Source organism: Eptatretus burgeri, chromosome 1 (assembly GCF_056783735.1).
Source record: "Eptatretus burgeri isolate ZD-2024b chromosome 1, Ebu_testis_v1, whole genome shotgun sequence".
Lineage (NCBI taxonomy): Eukaryota > Metazoa > Chordata > Myxini > Myxiniformes > Myxinidae > Eptatretus > Eptatretus burgeri.
The window spans coordinates 85,091,079-85,109,392 of record NC_140961.1 but is presented as its reverse complement, the minus strand read 5'-3'; the positions used below and the strand labels follow the sequence as shown (position 1 = coordinate 85,109,392).

At 38.9% G+C, this 18,314-nt stretch overlaps 1 protein-coding gene across 4 annotated transcripts in view; it reads left to right on the top strand.

Moving 5' to 3' along the window:
- Positions 1 to 17,998, top strand: part of CAT (catalase) — a 32,355-nt gene extending 14,357 nt beyond the window's left edge. For 2 of the 4 annotated variants that reach the window (XM_085890686.1, XM_085890714.1), the window contains exons 3-13: positions 1,533 to 1,643; positions 3,331 to 3,461; positions 3,669 to 3,773; positions 3,927 to 4,052; positions 5,265 to 5,456; positions 6,041 to 6,193; positions 6,799 to 6,937; positions 7,281 to 7,411; positions 7,671 to 7,778; positions 8,043 to 8,126; positions 15,326 to 16,181. In XM_085890686.1, the coding sequence (XP_085746812.1) occupies positions 1,533 to 1,643; positions 3,331 to 3,461; positions 3,669 to 3,773; positions 3,927 to 4,052; positions 5,265 to 5,456; positions 6,041 to 6,193; positions 6,799 to 6,937; positions 7,281 to 7,411; positions 7,671 to 7,778; positions 8,043 to 8,126; positions 15,326 to 15,388 (1,343 nt within the window). In that variant the 3' untranslated portion in view covers positions 15,389 to 16,181. Of the gene's footprint in view, positions 1 to 1,532; positions 1,644 to 3,330; positions 3,462 to 3,668; positions 3,774 to 3,926; positions 4,053 to 5,264; positions 5,457 to 6,040; positions 6,194 to 6,798; positions 6,938 to 7,280; positions 7,412 to 7,670; positions 7,779 to 8,042; positions 8,127 to 15,325; positions 16,182 to 17,350 lie in introns of those variants that run through there. The other 2 variants (XM_085890696.1, XM_085890706.1) reach the window with 2 other exon arrangements.
- Positions 17,999 to 18,314: the final 316 nt, after the last annotated feature.

Sequence of the window (18,314 nt, the reverse complement as noted above, 5' to 3'; positions counted from 1 at the left end):
AACGTTGTGTTCTTTCCCATATTTTTAATCAACTCTACAGGTATTTCATAGATTCAATAAACTTTTCCAGTCTTCAACCATGTGTATCTGTCCAAAATTTTGTTACACGTCTCTCCAATTTGGATTTATCGTGTTTATTTCTGCAGGACTGATGAGACGTTACAAAATTATTTACGAATCTAGTGTTGTCTTAGCAGTTTGGGTGGTAGCTTGGGATCCTGAGTTCAAGCACCATTGGCCACTGAATTAACACCAGGGTGTTGACTCAGCCTGTCATCCTTCCGAGGTCGACAAAATGAGTACCAGTGTCGCAGCCAACATTGCTCCAAACAAAAGAAAGGGGTATCGACGGATTAAATAAATCCGGTATTGGTGTAGTGCAGGCATGGTGGGCCGAATGGCCTCCTCCTGCACCCTAATTCCTTGTAAATCCTTGTAAAGAATGCCACCTCCATTCCACTGCCATAGTGCAAGTGGTTTTACTTTATATTCTTCGGAAGAGTCCCAATCTCTTCAAATTTTGACCTGGTATGTGTTGTTGCTTCTCTTTTATCATGATGTTTGCCGTCAGCAGGACAAATTAGAGGCTCTCCAGTGTTTGCTTTTCGGCAAAGGCAACACTGATCCTAAGAAATGTTTATTTCAGGTGTCACTGTTCGAATTTGCTCAAATCATCGGCCACATAATTGATAAGTTCACCTTTTCTTTGACATTTCAATTTTCTCTTCATATCAAGATTTAGTTAGTGTCTGGTGCAAAGATATGAAACAAATGATTGGTGGACTCACTGTAGGCCCAATGTATATACTGAGTCCACATTGCTTCGAAGAACATGTTTTGTTCCAAGCAAATGTTTAACAGAGCAAATGAAGGGACTACAAGCTTGGGTAATGCTCATTTTGCTTATGCCAAGTTGAGACGACAATCACGAGCCTGCCTGTCGAAATGTGATGCAAGCGCGTTATTGTTGCTTGCAACAGAGATAGGACACCGTTCCTGGTTCGGAGGATGATTAGATGTTGAAATCATGTCAAGTAGCCTTGAACTTGACTCTGTGGTTAACCTCATCTAATCATATCTTATTACTTTCAAAATAAAAGTAAATTTCAGTCCGTTTGAACAAGAAGGCCATTAAAGGATTTTGGATGTCAACTGAAGAATATAATGGGATGGACAATTTGTGTTTGGCTTAAATCAACTAATTATCGTCGTGACATGATGTCAGTTAACAAACCAAGACTCAGACATAGATTTTAAAGGTAATTTCGCAACAAAATATTTCGTCAATTGAGAAAGCACAACTAGTTTAACTTTGTTGCATTGGTGTTTCTCTGCTCTGTGTCTGTCATGCTTGTACCATATCTTTAATCATCAATATAGTGTTTGTTAGTTTTAGTAATGAACCTTTTAAGTTATTTTTTTGCATTGCTTGGAATGTGTTCCAGATGAGGGACATGGAAACATGGATCTTGCACAGCAAGACAATGGTAATGGAGGTTAATGACCACTCGCATGCCTGTTGTGCTTCGCAGGAGCTTTCGGATACTTTGAGGTGACAGATGACATCACCTCCATCTGCAAAGCCAAGGTGTTTGAGCATGTTGGGAAACGCACACCCATTGCAATCCGTTGTTCCTCAGTCGGTGAGTGAAGCATGATTTATGAAGGAACATCATTATGAAAGTAATTTATCAAAATTGTGCAGTCGGCTTTTTATGGGGTACTGCAGAAGCCATCAATGGGTAATAATGTCTAATGTGTGAGCAATGGTCCATGACTCTTGCCATCTGAACAATAAAAGAAAACAGCGAGTTTATGCTTCATTACAGCCAATGCATTTTAACTTCATTGAATAACGACTCCACATCTACAACATGAAATCAGAAAATTTTATTGTTGAAAAATGAGTCATTCTCACCCCACAAGCTTCCTGATCCCTGACCCCACTCTTGCTCTTGCCATTGTAGGTTAAGGCCTTCCCGTGCCGGTCGATACTTTTGTTTCATTTAAAATAGCATGGAAAGGCTTAGCCAAGCAAAGAAAATAATGAGGCACAGCCAAAGGTGAATTGGAACTCAGGCCAGGAGGGATCTGTATTAAGCAGGGTAATAGTGAATGTGTAATGTAGTGTAATAGTGAATGGTATAATTGAGATAGAAACCTCATTTGTAATTGCAAAACTCTAAATTAGTATGTGAAGTAGTATATGCTGTGTAATGAAGGGTTTCATCCCACATACGAGTTCTGATTTTGAATGATTTTTCGAAGGAAGGTTTTCTTTAATTTATCTTAAGCAAACAATGAAAGCCAATTGTTATTGATCATAACCGAGCAGTTGGTGGAAGAAAACGGATAGATGAAAATGTAACAGCACAAATAAATACTGAGTTGGCAGAAAGAAAAAAAAAGACATTATTGGGAGATATCCAGGTATGGCTATGAAGAGCAGATCTGTGGGACCTGCCAGGTTTGACATGTTCATAGTATGCGTTCCCCATTAAAGCCCTGGCGGCAAGAGTAGGATGAAGCAGGTTCTTCGAGTTAGCAAAAAGTAGGGCAAACGAATAAAATTGTAACTTTTCAAGCAGACTACATGCGTTTGTTGGTTAATACAAACAACCCTATGATGATGAACAAAAATAGATCCTGCATGAAAGTGCATCGTGGACAAGATGGGAACAACATTACCAAGACCACCAAACTGTCTATGATGCAAAAAGACAAACCATTTGGCTTATTCTCTGATTGAAAGATGTAAATAATGTGCAGGATTGTGTGCTTGCAATATCAGGGAGCACCAGTGAGTTGTAAGGATTCTAGTATGCAGGTATCTTTCAAAGAAAGTTTTACATAATGGTGAGATCATGGCGTTCCATTTGCTGAACCTCCATTTTGGATTGATCAGCGCTTTCCTGGATAAGGCGAGGGAAGAACTATAGATGTCACCATGAGAAAATGAACATGTAAGTTTCCATTACAAGTGAGATCCATCCAAATAGCTATTGTTTATTGATTGAGTTTCAATTAAGAAAGTCTCTTTTCCAATAACATTTGGTGATGCTACTGATACAGCGTTCCTGTGCTTCAGATAGAATAGGGATTTGTAATCGAGTCAAGGTACCAACACTTGACTTATTTGCAATGCAACATGGTGTCTGATGTCCACAAGTCAATGCCAGCAGATTGAGCAACCAGATTAATATCCCTGCCTGCAAAGCAAGGGTTAAACAGATCAATTGCAGGAACGCTACATCTGAGCTAAAGTTTCAGTCCAAATGATGAAAGAAAAGACAGTTAAATTATAACTTTTGAGATGCTTTGTACTTGCAGGGGGTGAGTCTGGCTCAGCTGATACGGTTCGTGATCCTCGAGGCTTTGCCGTAAAGTTCTACACTGAAGAAGGAAATTGGGATCTCACTGGGAATAATACTCCAATCTTTTTCATTCGTGACCCCATGCTGGTAAATCTATTCCACTTGGCTCAAGGCACCAGATTGTGTGAATATAGTTATTTTTGAGGGGTGGGTGAGGATGGTTGATATGGGGGAAATATTGTGGCAGAATAATCTTACAGATATGGTAACTGACATGATTGGGAAATATTTCATCTTAATGAAGATTGTTCTCCAAAAGACCATTCCCACAAACATTTATTGCCTTATTCACAGTTTCCCTCCTTCATCCACACTCAGAAGAGGAACCCACAGTCTCATCTGAAGGACCCAGACATGTTCTGGGACTTCATAACCCTGCGCCCTGAGTCCCTGCACCAGGTGTGCCCCAAATCAACATTTACCTGTCTTCGTTAGGCCCTCCCCCGTTTTCCCTTCTACTTTTGAAATTTCATCTCTTTCCAAGTCCATTGTTTTGATTATATGGCCTCGTATTCTGCTCTGTTGGCTAAACTTCTACTTGCGCATGGACAGGTATCTTTCATGTTCACTGATCGTGGCATCCCTGATGGTTTTCGACACATGAATGGCTATGGTTCGCATACTTTCAAGCTCGTTAATGCACAGGGGAAAGCGGTGTACTGCAAGTTCCATTACAAGGTATGCTTTCACTGCAGAACTATGATCCGATGGACATGACGGTGTTCATGGAGTTGTCCTTCAGCTTGTGTCACCTTTTTCATTCACACTTGAGTATGCCTTCATGTTTCTTGATTACTGTGTATTTGTTGAAATGTAATGGAGTGGTTACATATTCAGCCTTATAAAAAATAAAAAAACAATGATGACTATTCGAGACTTAGTAATTCATAGAGCTCCAAGTCGTACAATCTTGCAAAAGTCTCGTAATCTGTCAGATTCTTGTAATTAGGGATGCAATAATTATTCATTATTCATGAAGCATGTTATTCTTTTTGTATCGTTGTGGCACAAGGTTCGATTAAATCTCACTTGCGCATTGATATGCTTGTCTTCTTCTTATCATTAGTGTTACATATATATGTAAAGCTTCTCAATCAGCCTTGGTCACTGTGGCCACAAGTTTTGAGGTCTCACAAGTTACCAAAACAATTGCTTTGTTCTATCCACCATGGAATGCAACTGTTTTCTTAAAACCCATATTAAAATATAAAAGCTAATTTTTTTTTTTATTGTATACAAGGTCAAGGCTCATGGAAGACCAAGAACATAGAATGCAACAAAACAAAATCAACAGAGACACACAGAGACAGAGAGAGAGACAGAGAGAGACAGAGAGACAGAGAGACAGAGAGAGACACAGACAGAGAGACACAGACAGAGAGACACAGACAGAGACACAGACAGAGAGACACAGAGACCAGCAGCACGGTTGAAGGACAAAATGGAGGGAGACTTAGACGTATAAGGGGTGTGGAGAAAGTTTAATCTCTTTACCTCCACCACCAAAGGTGGATGGTTATGTTTTCACCTCTGTCGGTTTGTGAGCAGGATATCTCAAAAGGTTATGGATGGATTTGGACGAAACTTGGAGGACAGGTTGGATGTGTGATGAGGACAAATTGATTCGATTTTGGTTAAGCTCTCGATACAGATCAAGACACTGGAATTTTTAAAGTAATTTGCCATTGAGAGATTGGGCCAACAATGATAGAAAGCATGCTGTTTCAAAAAGTTGTGGACGTATTCAGACAACTTGTTGGATGAGTTGTGTAGGTGACAAGAGCAAGCCGATTAGATTTTGGTTCAGTTCCGAATACAGATCCAGCCTATCATTGGGATACAAAATATAAACTGTTCAGCCTGGTTTATAATGTTTTTAATTGTTCTCAGACTCATCAAGGCATCCACAACCTTTCGGTGGAAGAAGCCAACCGGCTGGTTGCCAGTGACCCTGATTATAACATCCGTGACTTGTACAACAACATCGCTAATGGCAACTTCCCTTCCTGGAGATTCTACATTCAGACAATGACGTTTGAGCAGGCAGAGAAGTTCCGCTGGAACCCTTTTGACCTGACCAAGGTTTGTGAATTTATTTTTATGTTTTTTTTTAATCTGTCAAATATGTGGTTCACCAATGATGTGTTGAGAATTTGGTCAACTGGTTCCATGATTAATTGTGCACGGTTTTATAACTGATGTCAATCTATAAGTTAGGGTAGCAATTTAGATTTGGTTCGGGTATCGGCACACATTTGGCTGATTGGATCTTCAACATTCACACTTGGTAAGTACAGTACTCACAGATGTAATACCTGGATGTAATCTTCTCTGAAAGGGAGCAATAGTCTGCGATATAGTCACCAGGATAGAAGTTTGTAGTCTGACGCTGTTCTGTCAAGAATCAAACCTAAACTAGACAATGTAAAGGCAGATATAGTATCTCTGAATTGTTGAATTGTTGCTGCCTCTTGGTACTTTGGATGAATGATTGATTTGCAGAGTAGGAAGCTTAAAACTTAAAAATATATAACTGTATCATAAATGTTATCAATAAGTGAATATTTGTTTGCTCAATTTTCTCATAATGTGTTTTTGCAACGATGTCACCAAAAAGGTTTCTTACATTTTACAAAATGGAAGTCTCTGCTTTATCCCTCCCTCAGGTATGGCCTCATGGGGAGTTCCCTCTGCAGCCAGTGGGATGGATTGTCCTGAATCGCAACCCAACCAACTATTTTGCCGAGGTGGAGCAGTTGGCCTTTGACCCATCGAACATGCCTCCTGGAATTGAGCCCAGCCCTGACAAGATGTTGCAGGTCAGTGAGACCAGGTTCTTAAATGCGTGCAGAGCCACATGCTGGTGAAGGTTGGTTAAAATAGAGAATACCAGGTGTTGTACAAAGTCATTATAATTAACAAATGTAATGTACGATGGGTAAGTCTTGATTGAGAAGTTTAGACTTATTGAAGTAATTAATTATTGTTGTTGAACATGTTCTAACAGGATGGGGCAGAAGTAGCCGACTTACCTTTGAAATGTCTCATCTGGGTTTGATTCTCGGTCTGACTGTAGACAGATTTGTGGTACGCAGATATGGTGTTGCATCACAGTGTGCTGTATCTTGGATGAATATTAAGCTGGGGACCAGTTTGCTAAAATTTAGTGGTTGGACATCAAAGATCTCGCTGTGTTTTTTGATGAAGAGTTGGCAAGTTATGCCAGCACCATAAACAAATTCCAAAATCTGCCCGAAACTACAGTGAATACTGCATCCGCTGATTGGTCGCTCAACACCCCAAAATGATGCTACCTGGTGGCCAATCTTGTAACTGATTCCTGGCCCAATATGTACACAAATATAAGTTAAAGTTTGCTCAAGAAAACCTTTTTCGAACAATATGCCATCTTGTATTCAACCAGGCAAGGTTATTTTCCTACCCAGACACACATCGGCACCGCTTAGGGGCGAACTACTTGCATCTCCCGGTGAACTGCCCATACCGTGCTCGAGTCGCCAACTACCAGCGTGATGGGCCCATGTGCATGTATGACAACCAGGGTGCGCAGCATGCTGTACCTTATCTTGGCATTCCATTTTCCTTCTGGAATATGCTGGCAAAAGTTTTGTTGCTTATGTTTCTTGCTTTATTGCATCATTCTGCTTTTGGGGTGAGTAAGTGATCAGGGGAAGACCTTTCACATAGTAATCGCTGCTTAATCAGGGCATACATGGTTCAAAATCCTAATAAACCTGTTTGAACTGCTAAATGTGTCCATACAAACTCTCTTATGATTAATAACATACATGTTGCTGGGGATAGAAGTAAAACGGTTTTTGCTGTGTGTACGCCATTTATGGCCCTGTTGTATGATTCTACTACCTGGATGTGTTTCATCTACAGGCGGAGTTCCAAACTACTATCCCAATAGCTTCGGTGCACCTGAAGTGCAGCCCCGTTTTTTGGAGCAACGCTACCCGGTGTCCGGGGATGTGCAGCGTTACAACACGGCTGATGATGACAACTTTACTCAAGTATGTATAGTGCTTGGGCACTTTATTAGGTGTCAGTTCAGCATCAGAAGAGTAGTTCGTTATCTGTTTTGATGAGGGGAAATTTGGATCCTTCTTTTGTGAATTCAAGGGATATTCCATTGTTCCGACATTAATGTTGCTGAGTCGTGGCTCTTACTGTGGGCTTTCACTGTTGAAACCTCTTACTGTTGAGGTTTCAAAGGAGCACAGTCATTTCACAATCCCACAGTGATTTGTACTGCCATTTTTTTTATGCCAGGTGAGAACTTTTTACAATAAAATTTTGAAGGAGGACGAAAAGCGGAGGCTCACTGAGAACATTGCCAGACATCTTAAGGGTGCTCAGCAATTCATTCAAGATAGAGCTGTAAGTCAAACTCGTTATTTGCATTTCAGAAAGTTCCTAACGTTAGTTTTTGTTTGTTTTTTTTGAAAGTTCGGGTACTTTTGTAGGTCAAATTGTTTTTGTATTTAACACCTGATATTTGCTGAAAGGGAATCTGGGAATGAATGTGTATGATATGTATCAGATATGGGGAAAGTAAAAATCATCATGGAAGGAAAGACAGGGAAAGAGCTGTTTTGACCCCTTACATCTGCATCATGAAAATCTTCTGCTTCTATATTACAGGTGAAACTATTTTCAATGATTGACAAAGACTATGGAGCTCGTGTCAATAATCTACTAAAGAAGTACAACGAGGTAGGCAACCGTGTAAGTGCTTGGAGTTATTGCATTGAGGAATAGCATTGCTATTCAAAATGTGTAAAATAACAAACAAAATGTGTAAAAATAAGAATAATGAAAATTTAATAAAATACTGTTAGTTTTCTAATAAAACATCACATTAGATGTGAAATGTGTTTAAAAACAAAAAGTGGGCGAAGAATGCAAATACCGCTTCATCGAATCGCATTTTATGTGTGAAAATGAATTGTTCCACAGCACAGACACGTGTCGATATAACACACTGTGATTGTTTGTCATGCAAGCAATCAAAAATGCCACACCTGCGGAAGGACGATGAAAGCATACCTGTAGATTTGGATATAATTGTGATGCGGTGAATCCCATTGTTCTTGGGGAGGAAAGATCACATCACATCACATGGCATGCATGCACAAATCAAAGTCTTAGCTATTGAAAGTTACTCCCACATGGCAGATTGCAGCCCAACTTGATGTTTCAGCAGGAGCTGCAATATTGAGGACGATATGTGAAACTGGTACTGTGACAATAGTCTTCGAGGAAGAAAGCCTAAACTTTTCAAAAATGATGTTGAGTACATCAGGGTATTTTCTCCACATGAGAGGCAATGATCAACTAGATTTCTTGCGAATGATTCGGTGAAAATACAAATGTTAACACTTGTTCAAGAGGAAGATGCACATTCATGCAAAATGGTTTCAATGGATGTGTAGCTGCTTCAAAAAAACCTTTTCTGGCCTTGCCTCTCCTCAGGTCTCCTTAATTATTTACAACTATTCGGATAAGCCAGGGGAGTTTGACGAAGAAAAATTCAGTTGAAATAACGATGGATTTTTTTTTTTAATACATCTACAAAATTATCGAATGTCTGATACATGTGCATATTATGTTCATATGTGCTTGGATATGCAGGACTATAGCGAACATATAAATCACCTTTTATTTATTTACACTAATTTTGACACTTAATAAAACAGCAAATCTCTCAGCATTCATGGCACACTGGAACTGCGTACACATAACAAATCCACCAATTCAAAAATGTTCTTTGTGTGATCAGTTGAGTGGTGAGGTTTGGATTTTCTTTCAACTTTATAATATGTACTGCACCATAGGTATGGTATGAAACAAAAAAGCTCATTATTTTATGGTTTTTTTTGTTTTGTTGTTTTTTTTGCAAACTGCAAATTAATTTATAAATCAAGGTAGGGAAATGTTCTCCCTAACTCCCCCACCATAGCACTCATAACTTCCTCCTCAGTCGTGGTTCTCATTCCAGTATCCTCAATGTTCACTACCAAGCGGGTTTCTTGCTGATGGTGTAACAAGCAATTTCAAATGGAAAATGGTCAGGATACTGTCAGACCCCGCATATTCGTGGTTTATAAAATGCGACCTACTTTGCTTATTCGCGGTTTTTTGCGGGCATATTCACGCTTTATTCACGAGATTTTTGATTTTTTCTCATAAATCACAAACCGCCAGGAACCTATCCATCCATCCATTGGGACCATACTCGGTGCAGAGCATTGGTGCTGCCTCAGCAGTCTCCTTGGCTATTGGGCACAATCCTGGATGGGTCGCCACTCCGACTCAAGATACCAGCAAACTGGCACTCATTTTGCCGACCTCGGAAGGATGACAGACAGAGTCAACCCCACCTGGTATTAATTTAACAGGATAAAAGCTGGATTTGAACTCAGGATCCTGGGATCCCAAGCCCACCATCCGAACCATTAAGCCAACACCAGGCATTCAGGAACCTATGCCCCTCTTTTTCCATTGAAACAATGCCCCGTTATTCACAGATTCGCTATTCACGGCATTTTCCAGGAACGTATCCCTGCAAATAGGGTCCGACAGTACTGAACAACACGACCAAGAAAGATGTGGCTGTGTCTGTATCTGTGTCATATTGCCCCACTTTACTGTATGCCTCCCAAAGGGCCATTGGCTTAGTATGTGACAAACAAAACAAAGATAGTATTGTTGAGTTGAAATCCAAGCATATTCAGTGAGATATACTGCATGATTATCTCAGAGGGAGTGTACTTGCCCTTGTCTAGTCTGTATTTGATTACAAACTGCAGGCATCAAACTATAAACCATCATCCTGTTTATTTGCAGGTAGTAAGCTGTATTGTGGAGTATGCCATCCTTCAGAGGGGACCTTACATACTTACCCTAGTTTGTAGATGTTCAAGTTCTTAACAATTGAGAAAAGGATGCACTATTGATTACTCACAGGACACGTTCATGTGATTCGGTCCAATATAAATGATAAAAACCCCAATTTTCGGAGCCAGTTGCAGCTTGGATTCCAAATGGTTGGAGCAAACAGGCTGTCTACCTAAATGCAAGTGAAACACGACTTGTGCCACAATGTTGGCAATAGAAAATAAATTATTTATTTACATTTTGCACAATTTATCAGAATAACTGAAAACAAAAAGATCATAAAACACCTTATCCCACAGAATCTTGACAAAATGGACATGGGCAGGGTCTTTTCAACTCTTTCTTTGTGTTTCTGGCAATGATCTATATTTTGTATGAGCCACCATTTTGTTTGACTCTATATTCCCCAACGCTGAAAGCCAAAGCGGCAAATTTGATTGGTTGATATGGTGTGAAATGTTCTCATATTTTGTTTAATGTGTTGAAAAACTGGAGGTTTTTGGAAGTGCTAACAAGATTATTTGTGTTCTACAGTGTTTTTAAGTTTATAATTCAATTGAAACAAGAAAACGAGCAATCAGAGATTGCAGACCCTCATCAGGACTTGGTTTGTGGAGTTTTGTGTGGTGTATTTTGTGTGGCATTTGTGTACTGGTGTGTGACATTAATAAGAGACATAAGAACTGCCACTTTATAACTGCTGGTAATGACCAGGTACAAAGACATCCCACGTTGATGGAAACCCACTTTGATTGGACACCTGACCTGACCTATGAGGGTTTTTTATTATTATTATTATTATTATTATTATTATTATTATTATTATTCAATTTAATTCAGAATGGGATTAAAATAAATTCAATTCAAATCAAATGGAAGACTAAATTGGTACAATCCTGCATTGGAGTAATCAGAAGGAACTCAAACAAGCAAAAATAAAAGATGAAGTCATCAGGAGGAACCTGGATAGGATTCACATTTCAACTGCTACTCCTCTACTCTCAAACCCATCCAGGAACAGCCAAGTGAGCCTTATTCAAATATATATATATATATATATATATATATATATATATATATATATATATATATATATATATATATATATATATATATATATATATATATATATACATATATATATATATATACATACATATATATATATATACATATATATATATATATATATATACATATATATATATATATACATACATATATATATATATATATATATATATATATATATATATATATATATATATATATATATATATATATATATATATATATATATATATATATATATATATATATATATATATATATATATATATATATATATATATATATATATATATATATATATATATATATATATATATATATATATATATATATATATATATATATATATATATATATATACACATACATATCAAGAAGGAGCCTGGTGTTAGTGCAGTGGTGAGGGCAGCGGCTTGGGATCCAAAAGGTCCTGAGTTCAAGCCCCGTTGGACCACTGAATTAATACACCAGGGGGTTGACTCAGCCTGTCATCCTTCCGAGGTCGGCGAAATGAGTACCAGTATACTGGGCTGGTGTATACCCTGGTTAAAATAGGTGTACCATATCCCTGTGTCGTAAGAGCCGACCAGGGTTGCGTCAGGAAGGGCATCCGGCATAAAACCTGTGCCAAATCACTATGCGGATCATACGGATGATCCGCTGTGGCGACCCCTAACGGGAGCAGCCCAAAGAAGAAGAAGAAGAAGATATACATATCAAGAAGGATCCCGATCAAAAAAATTAAATAATCCTGGCTGCCAGACCACATTAGTCGGATCAAGTTGAAATTTAAAACTTGTATTTCACATCAATACTAGATCATAGTTGCGAAGTTTCACGTCAAATGATGAAGGGGTTCCAGAGAAAACATTATTTAATATTTTCTCCAATCCAATATGACTGCCAAACCATGTGGCCTATCAATTATTCCTTACCAAACTTGTACACCCAAGTCTTGGGGAACATTAGTGTGAAGTTTCCGCTCGATCTGTCCAGCCATTCTGGAGAAGACATTTATAGGTTTTAGGGTAAATCCAATATGGCTGCCATACTATGTGACCTATGACATCATAGGTGTGAACCTTTTGTCCTCATAGATAGGCGGTCATATATGTAGAGTTTCGTCTTGATCTGTTCAGCCACTTCAGAGAATATTTTTGAAGGGTTTTTTTTAAAACAACATGGCTTTTGAATCACGTGACCTGTAACGTCATCAATTTTTTTTCTTTTCTTCTGTGGCCCATTTTATCCCGAGATGACCCTCAAAAATTTCCATGCTGATCAGATGTAGCGTTCTACATATGCAATTATGACGTCATAAGAAGTCACACTCATTCCCCATGAGGAGTGCTTGCTAAGGCCTAAGTCACATTTGCTCTACAGCTAGGATACGGCGGCCGTACCCCCCCCCCCTGAATTGACAAAGGTGCGGCGGCCGCAGAGCTTCTGAGGTGGCCTCAGGGTGGCCCTATGCCATATGGCTATCTTTTACAGGCCGTAGGGGTCTCCGTGGAATTAAATCGCAGAGTTATAACGTTTTTCATTTCTAGGTTGGCCTTGGCAATTCGACAAGCCGTAGCCATGACGTAGATGTGTTCCATGTCGGCCGTATGTAGGACATACGGTGGGCTTGCGTTATTCGTGCGGCTGCCGTAGGCTCTTATTAATGAAAAATGAATTTTGCCAATCCCCCAAAAAATTACAAAAATAAAAAATAAATAAAATTACGTTCGCCTTCGGGCCCCCCTGCCGTCGCCTTGCGGGCACCTTGAGGCTACCTTGCGTCTGCCTTGAAAATTATATGGCCTCCGCAGGGACGCCCAAGTGTTACCGTGCGACATCAAATCAAAGACCTACAGCACCCCCACGTTTTCAGTCTCCACAATTTCTAAACACGCCGTGCGGCTCCCCGAAAAAAAAAAAAACATATGTGACTGCTACATTGTGTGGCTCTGGAAATACTGTGGCCGCCCTATATTTGCTAGTGGCCATAGATTTTCTTCGACCCAATGGCCGCCGAGTCAAATGTGACTGACGCATTACTCTGTGTGCTTCTTGTTCTGATTCATTGTTTCATTCGAGTTAAAAATGTATGATGAAATTGAAATTAAGTAGTTCCTCCATCATAAACTGATGTTTGCATACAGACAGAGTGAACCACTTGTTTAACCACGCTTTTTGCTTTGTGTGTGTGGTAATAAGCGTGTACAGATGCACAAATGGAACAGCTCACAAAAAGTGCCAGCTCATAATCTCTGATTTCTGAAACCAGGGCAGTTGTCAGTATGCAGGTGCTTTGAGATTATGTTGTATTCAGCACATGATAATCGACTTTAACAGTGTAGGGAACAGTAGAGGCAACCTCAATCCATTTACATTGAAGCAGTGGATAATAGGCTTGTGGTGTCGTGTGGTTTGCGTTATACTGAAAAATTAATCGTTGCTTGGACAATTGTATTTCATTCGTAGAACCTTTTGTGCTCTGCCTGTACATTGCGATTCACAATGTCTTGATTGCTCTCATCGCACTGCTTTTAGTTTGAACATATTAAATTAGCTGAATACATCTGGTAGGATTTTAAACAATTTCACAAAAGTGAAATGAGGACCTTGCAAAGAAGAATATCCACTGTTTAGTATCTTGAAATTGGTAATTCTGGAGGGAGGGATTGGAGAAGAAGTGGCGTCTAATTTACAATTGTAATTGTTGGCCTGATGACGAAATGGTAGCATAAGACAAGGTTGTAAGATTGGTGCTGCAAAATGGTGCTTTCTTTAGCATCACTGTGCAAAGGGTGTGCATGTTTGGATTCATGAAGCCAACATTGCTCTGGGAAACATTTCCACATTATTGCTGGGAATTATAGGAATGATGATCTGCCTGAGAGGAGCACACAAGCCTTGTAGAAACTGCACCCCAACCAAGGATGTTCCAAGTATCCAATTTGGGCCGCAGTGATGCCAAGGCTCTGAATAATGATGAGACTCCAAGTGCATCCTAGTTGCAGAGAGAACCCCCTCCCCTCCCCCACAGGCACAATGCATTACAATCCCAAGGAAGTGACTTCACCAGCGTATCCTCTCCTTTATATGCTTCATCTGGCTATCAACGTTCCCAGTTTCTCAGTCATTGTCCTTTTATATTTTGTGTTCTCAGCTCACACCTCAAGGGCAAATCACATTGTTTCCACACCCCAAACTTGTTGAGGCATGCTCTTGCTTACCTGGGTTTAGTTACCCTACCAAGGTTCGTTTTTACTTTAACTATCAACCAAGTTCACATTTTGCTAATCTTTGCTTAACCAGCATGACAAATACTAAATAATTATCTGACAAAACAACAACAATAATAATCATGCATGTACTAAATTCAAGTCCCAAAATAACAGTGTTAACTTAATCGATAATTTCAGTCAATCAGTTCAAGACATCACAAAAACCAATACAGGCATTCTCATTTTCTTAACAATAGTGCAACACCTGAAGGAAAGTTAACCATTATTTTTTTATGTGACCATTTCTGAGTGAATCATAAAAATTCTTGTTCAATTATTATTGCCGTTTATATACTCACTAAAATAACGAACTGCAAGTCCCAACTGCATTGTGGAGACTGCATTGGTCGAGTCACAGTCCCAATGTCTACTGCTGTGACAGTAAAATTAATCTGCTAAGTCTCTGTCGAGGAAAAGTGTTGAAGATTCAAACTGTCATCACATCATTAAATGTTTTTTCTTTGTTTTCCTTCGATACAACATTCAACCTTGTTGGTTGTGCAATTTGCACTATTTACATTGAGCAATTTTTGTTTGCATGGGATGTTGAAATGTCGCCAAAACACCATAAGCCAATGGATAAGGCAGAGGCCCACTGTTAGAATGAAGTTTCTAAGTAAACATACAGACCGATTCGGACTGGTTTTACTCATTGTTGTTTTCTTTTTTATACTATCATAGAATTTTGGTCATGTGGCCGAGCCTCATTCATCCATGGAAAGAACTGAAAAAGCTCATCTGTGAAAGGCCGACTGCTTGCTTGCTGTCACCCTGAACGAAACACTGCCTTGGCCACACCTTTCTTTGGATATTAAGGCCGTTATGCTGTTGAGCCTCTCTCTCTGATTTTTTACTTTTCCTTTCTCGAGCATTCCTGCTGGAATAATTTTAATTTTAACACCGATTATTCTGGGGTTTGGTAGATTTGCCTAATGCAGGTTGAACGGAAAGCTATGCATGTCATCATATATCCAAATTCCTGTTGCAGCTGCACATGGGAATTGTGGCTTAGGAAATGAGGGGTGTCCAAAAATTTCAGCAAACAAGTTGCTCATAATTAACCAAGAACTACCAATGTTTTTAAATTTTTCCCTTTTCACTCTATGTTTAGATATAATTGGGAAATATTTTCTCATTAATTGGTTGGTAGATGGTAAAAAAAAAAAGTTGGCATTTCTTGGATGATTGCATCTTGTTTGCAGAATATTGCTTGAGTTCCGCACATACTATTTATAACCTTTTAACTTCTCGGCTTCACCGCCATAACAAAAGTTTTGATTATCAATATCACATTGCTTTGAGTTCAAATAAGTTAAACTTGCTGAATGCATCTATCGAGATTTTAAACCAGTTTCACTAAAATCATCAACCAGGACCTTGCAAAGATGAATATTGACTGTGCAGAAGCTTGAAATTGGTTATCCTTCGGGGGACAATGGGGGGGGGGATTCGTAGTTTGACCGTAAATTGTTTTTGCTACTCTTTCTATTTTGACTAAAATGTTATCCGAATAAAATTCAGCCTGCACAAACTTTCACCACCTTGTGTACCTTGTTTTTTGAGATTTAGTTTAGCTGGTTAAGAGTCCCTCCATTTTCCTACTTTATCTTATTTGTTTAATGATTCAGTGCTTCATAGTTGAATTAGACATTGATATTATTGGAAAACATTTTGCTTAACTACAAACCAATCTCACCAAAGGAAAGGCTCTTTAAAATGCCTAGTTTATTTGAGAGAATAAATTCCCATAAGTGTCAGGGTCAGATCATTCTTAATCCTTCCTTTCCCACGAAACATCTTTTCAAACACAGTAATAGTGTTTAAATACCACCCTCCTGAAACCACTAACAACTGCAATTTAGTGTCCAATAATTATTTAACTCTAATTTCAACACGAAAGTAATTGACCTCTACTTTTGTCTTTCTTACCTGCTACTTTTATAATCTTGTTTCTCATGGTGTTTCATTGTTTTTGTGCATATATGTATATATTGTGTATATATTGACTACAATAGTAAGTATGGTGCTCTACTGAAATCTAAGTAAATTTGTGGTCATCACACTATTCCACTGATATAGACGGAGGTTCCATGTACGCAGTGAAATGTGTGCTCGATAGTTAAATTCTGCCCACTTTAACAACTGTGCAGTATTTATGGTGAGCACAAACCACTTGTTGATTTCTCTGAAAACAACATAGATATTTTGCTCCATTAATGGAGAGAATGTAAAGATTATTTTGGGTTGATCTGTTAGTCTTCCCATGTGATCTCCTGGTTCATGATTCTGGGAACCCATGATTTAATCCCAGATACCATATATTTGTTATTGCCTATTACTATCCTTGTAATTCACAAAAACGTAGATTGGTGTTTATTAACGTCTCCAACCTCCTCAGTGAACTTCAATTCACTGGAGAAAACAGCCTTTGTAGAAATACTGAATATTTTTTTTTTAGGTAAAAGAAGTGAAGAGAAATAACATGGTGAAGAGTTTGGTTCACAACACAATCCAAGTTATTCCATGAAGGCAATTCAATAAAGAATAAACCAATATATGTACATTATCATATATTAATGATTTTTGTCACCCAAATCCATGCATTAGTGCTCACATTGTCCTTTTGGCTGATACATACTTATATGTTTAAAGAATGGAACATGTCTTTTAGTCCTGGAAAATCTCAGTCTCACCCTGTCATTGCAGAAAGATCATCAAACAAATCCATTCCATATATTTCTGTGGTCAGCCAAATCACTTCTCGGTCTCAGTCAGCCATGACCTCTCCTGGACTGTTCATACAGCAAAGCTGGCCGCCAAAACCAGCCGCAGACTGGATATCCTGTAAAATTACAAGTAAATCCTAGAAATCGAAACTACTCAAAGCCTACACGGCCTTTGGCTGGAGCTTAATGAAGTCCTGCTCTCCCCTATGAGCTAGTGCTCAGCATGATGTCTGTCTCTTGGATTCTGTGCAATGTGAAGCTTTCAACATTAGTCTTTGCTGCAATGTCAGTGAAGCACAATGCCTATTGCTCTCACATCTAGGTCACTGCTGGGTTTTTTTGTTTGTTTTTTGTTGTTTTTTTGTTTTTTTGTTTTTTTTCCTGTTAACCATCTCTCTTCTTGTCTAGTTCCCTGTGCTCTCTTAGTTATTAAATGTATTCTTCCAGTAACTCCTTAATATTCCAAAATTCAGGCTTACTGCTCATCTATAATTCTTGCCTGAACTAATTTTTGTACAGTTATACTCAGTGCTTCGAGACAAACTCATCATCAGCTAATCTTCAATTGCCACCTGTATTATTTTCTACCTTTGTTAACCCTCTCCATATATACCTCTTACCAACACCTTACTGTCTTTTTCTCTCCTCTCTAATGTGCCATTTGTGGTGTCTTACAGGTGAAAACGACATACGACAAGAGACGGAAGGATCACTTTTAAAAGAATATTTATCAATCCCTACTGCTACTTTAAAAACAATAAACACACTCAGACAAAACAACCCCAACGAAAAGAAAAGGGGACCCTTTTGCAGCCAGGGATGGAGGGAGTTGAGGTCGCAGTTCTTGGGACCTGATAGTTTCGGGGAAGGAATGCTCCGTGGTGCGGCGCCTGACAACAGTCGTACAGTTCGGACCCCAGCCACCCGTGTGGAGTTGGGGTCCA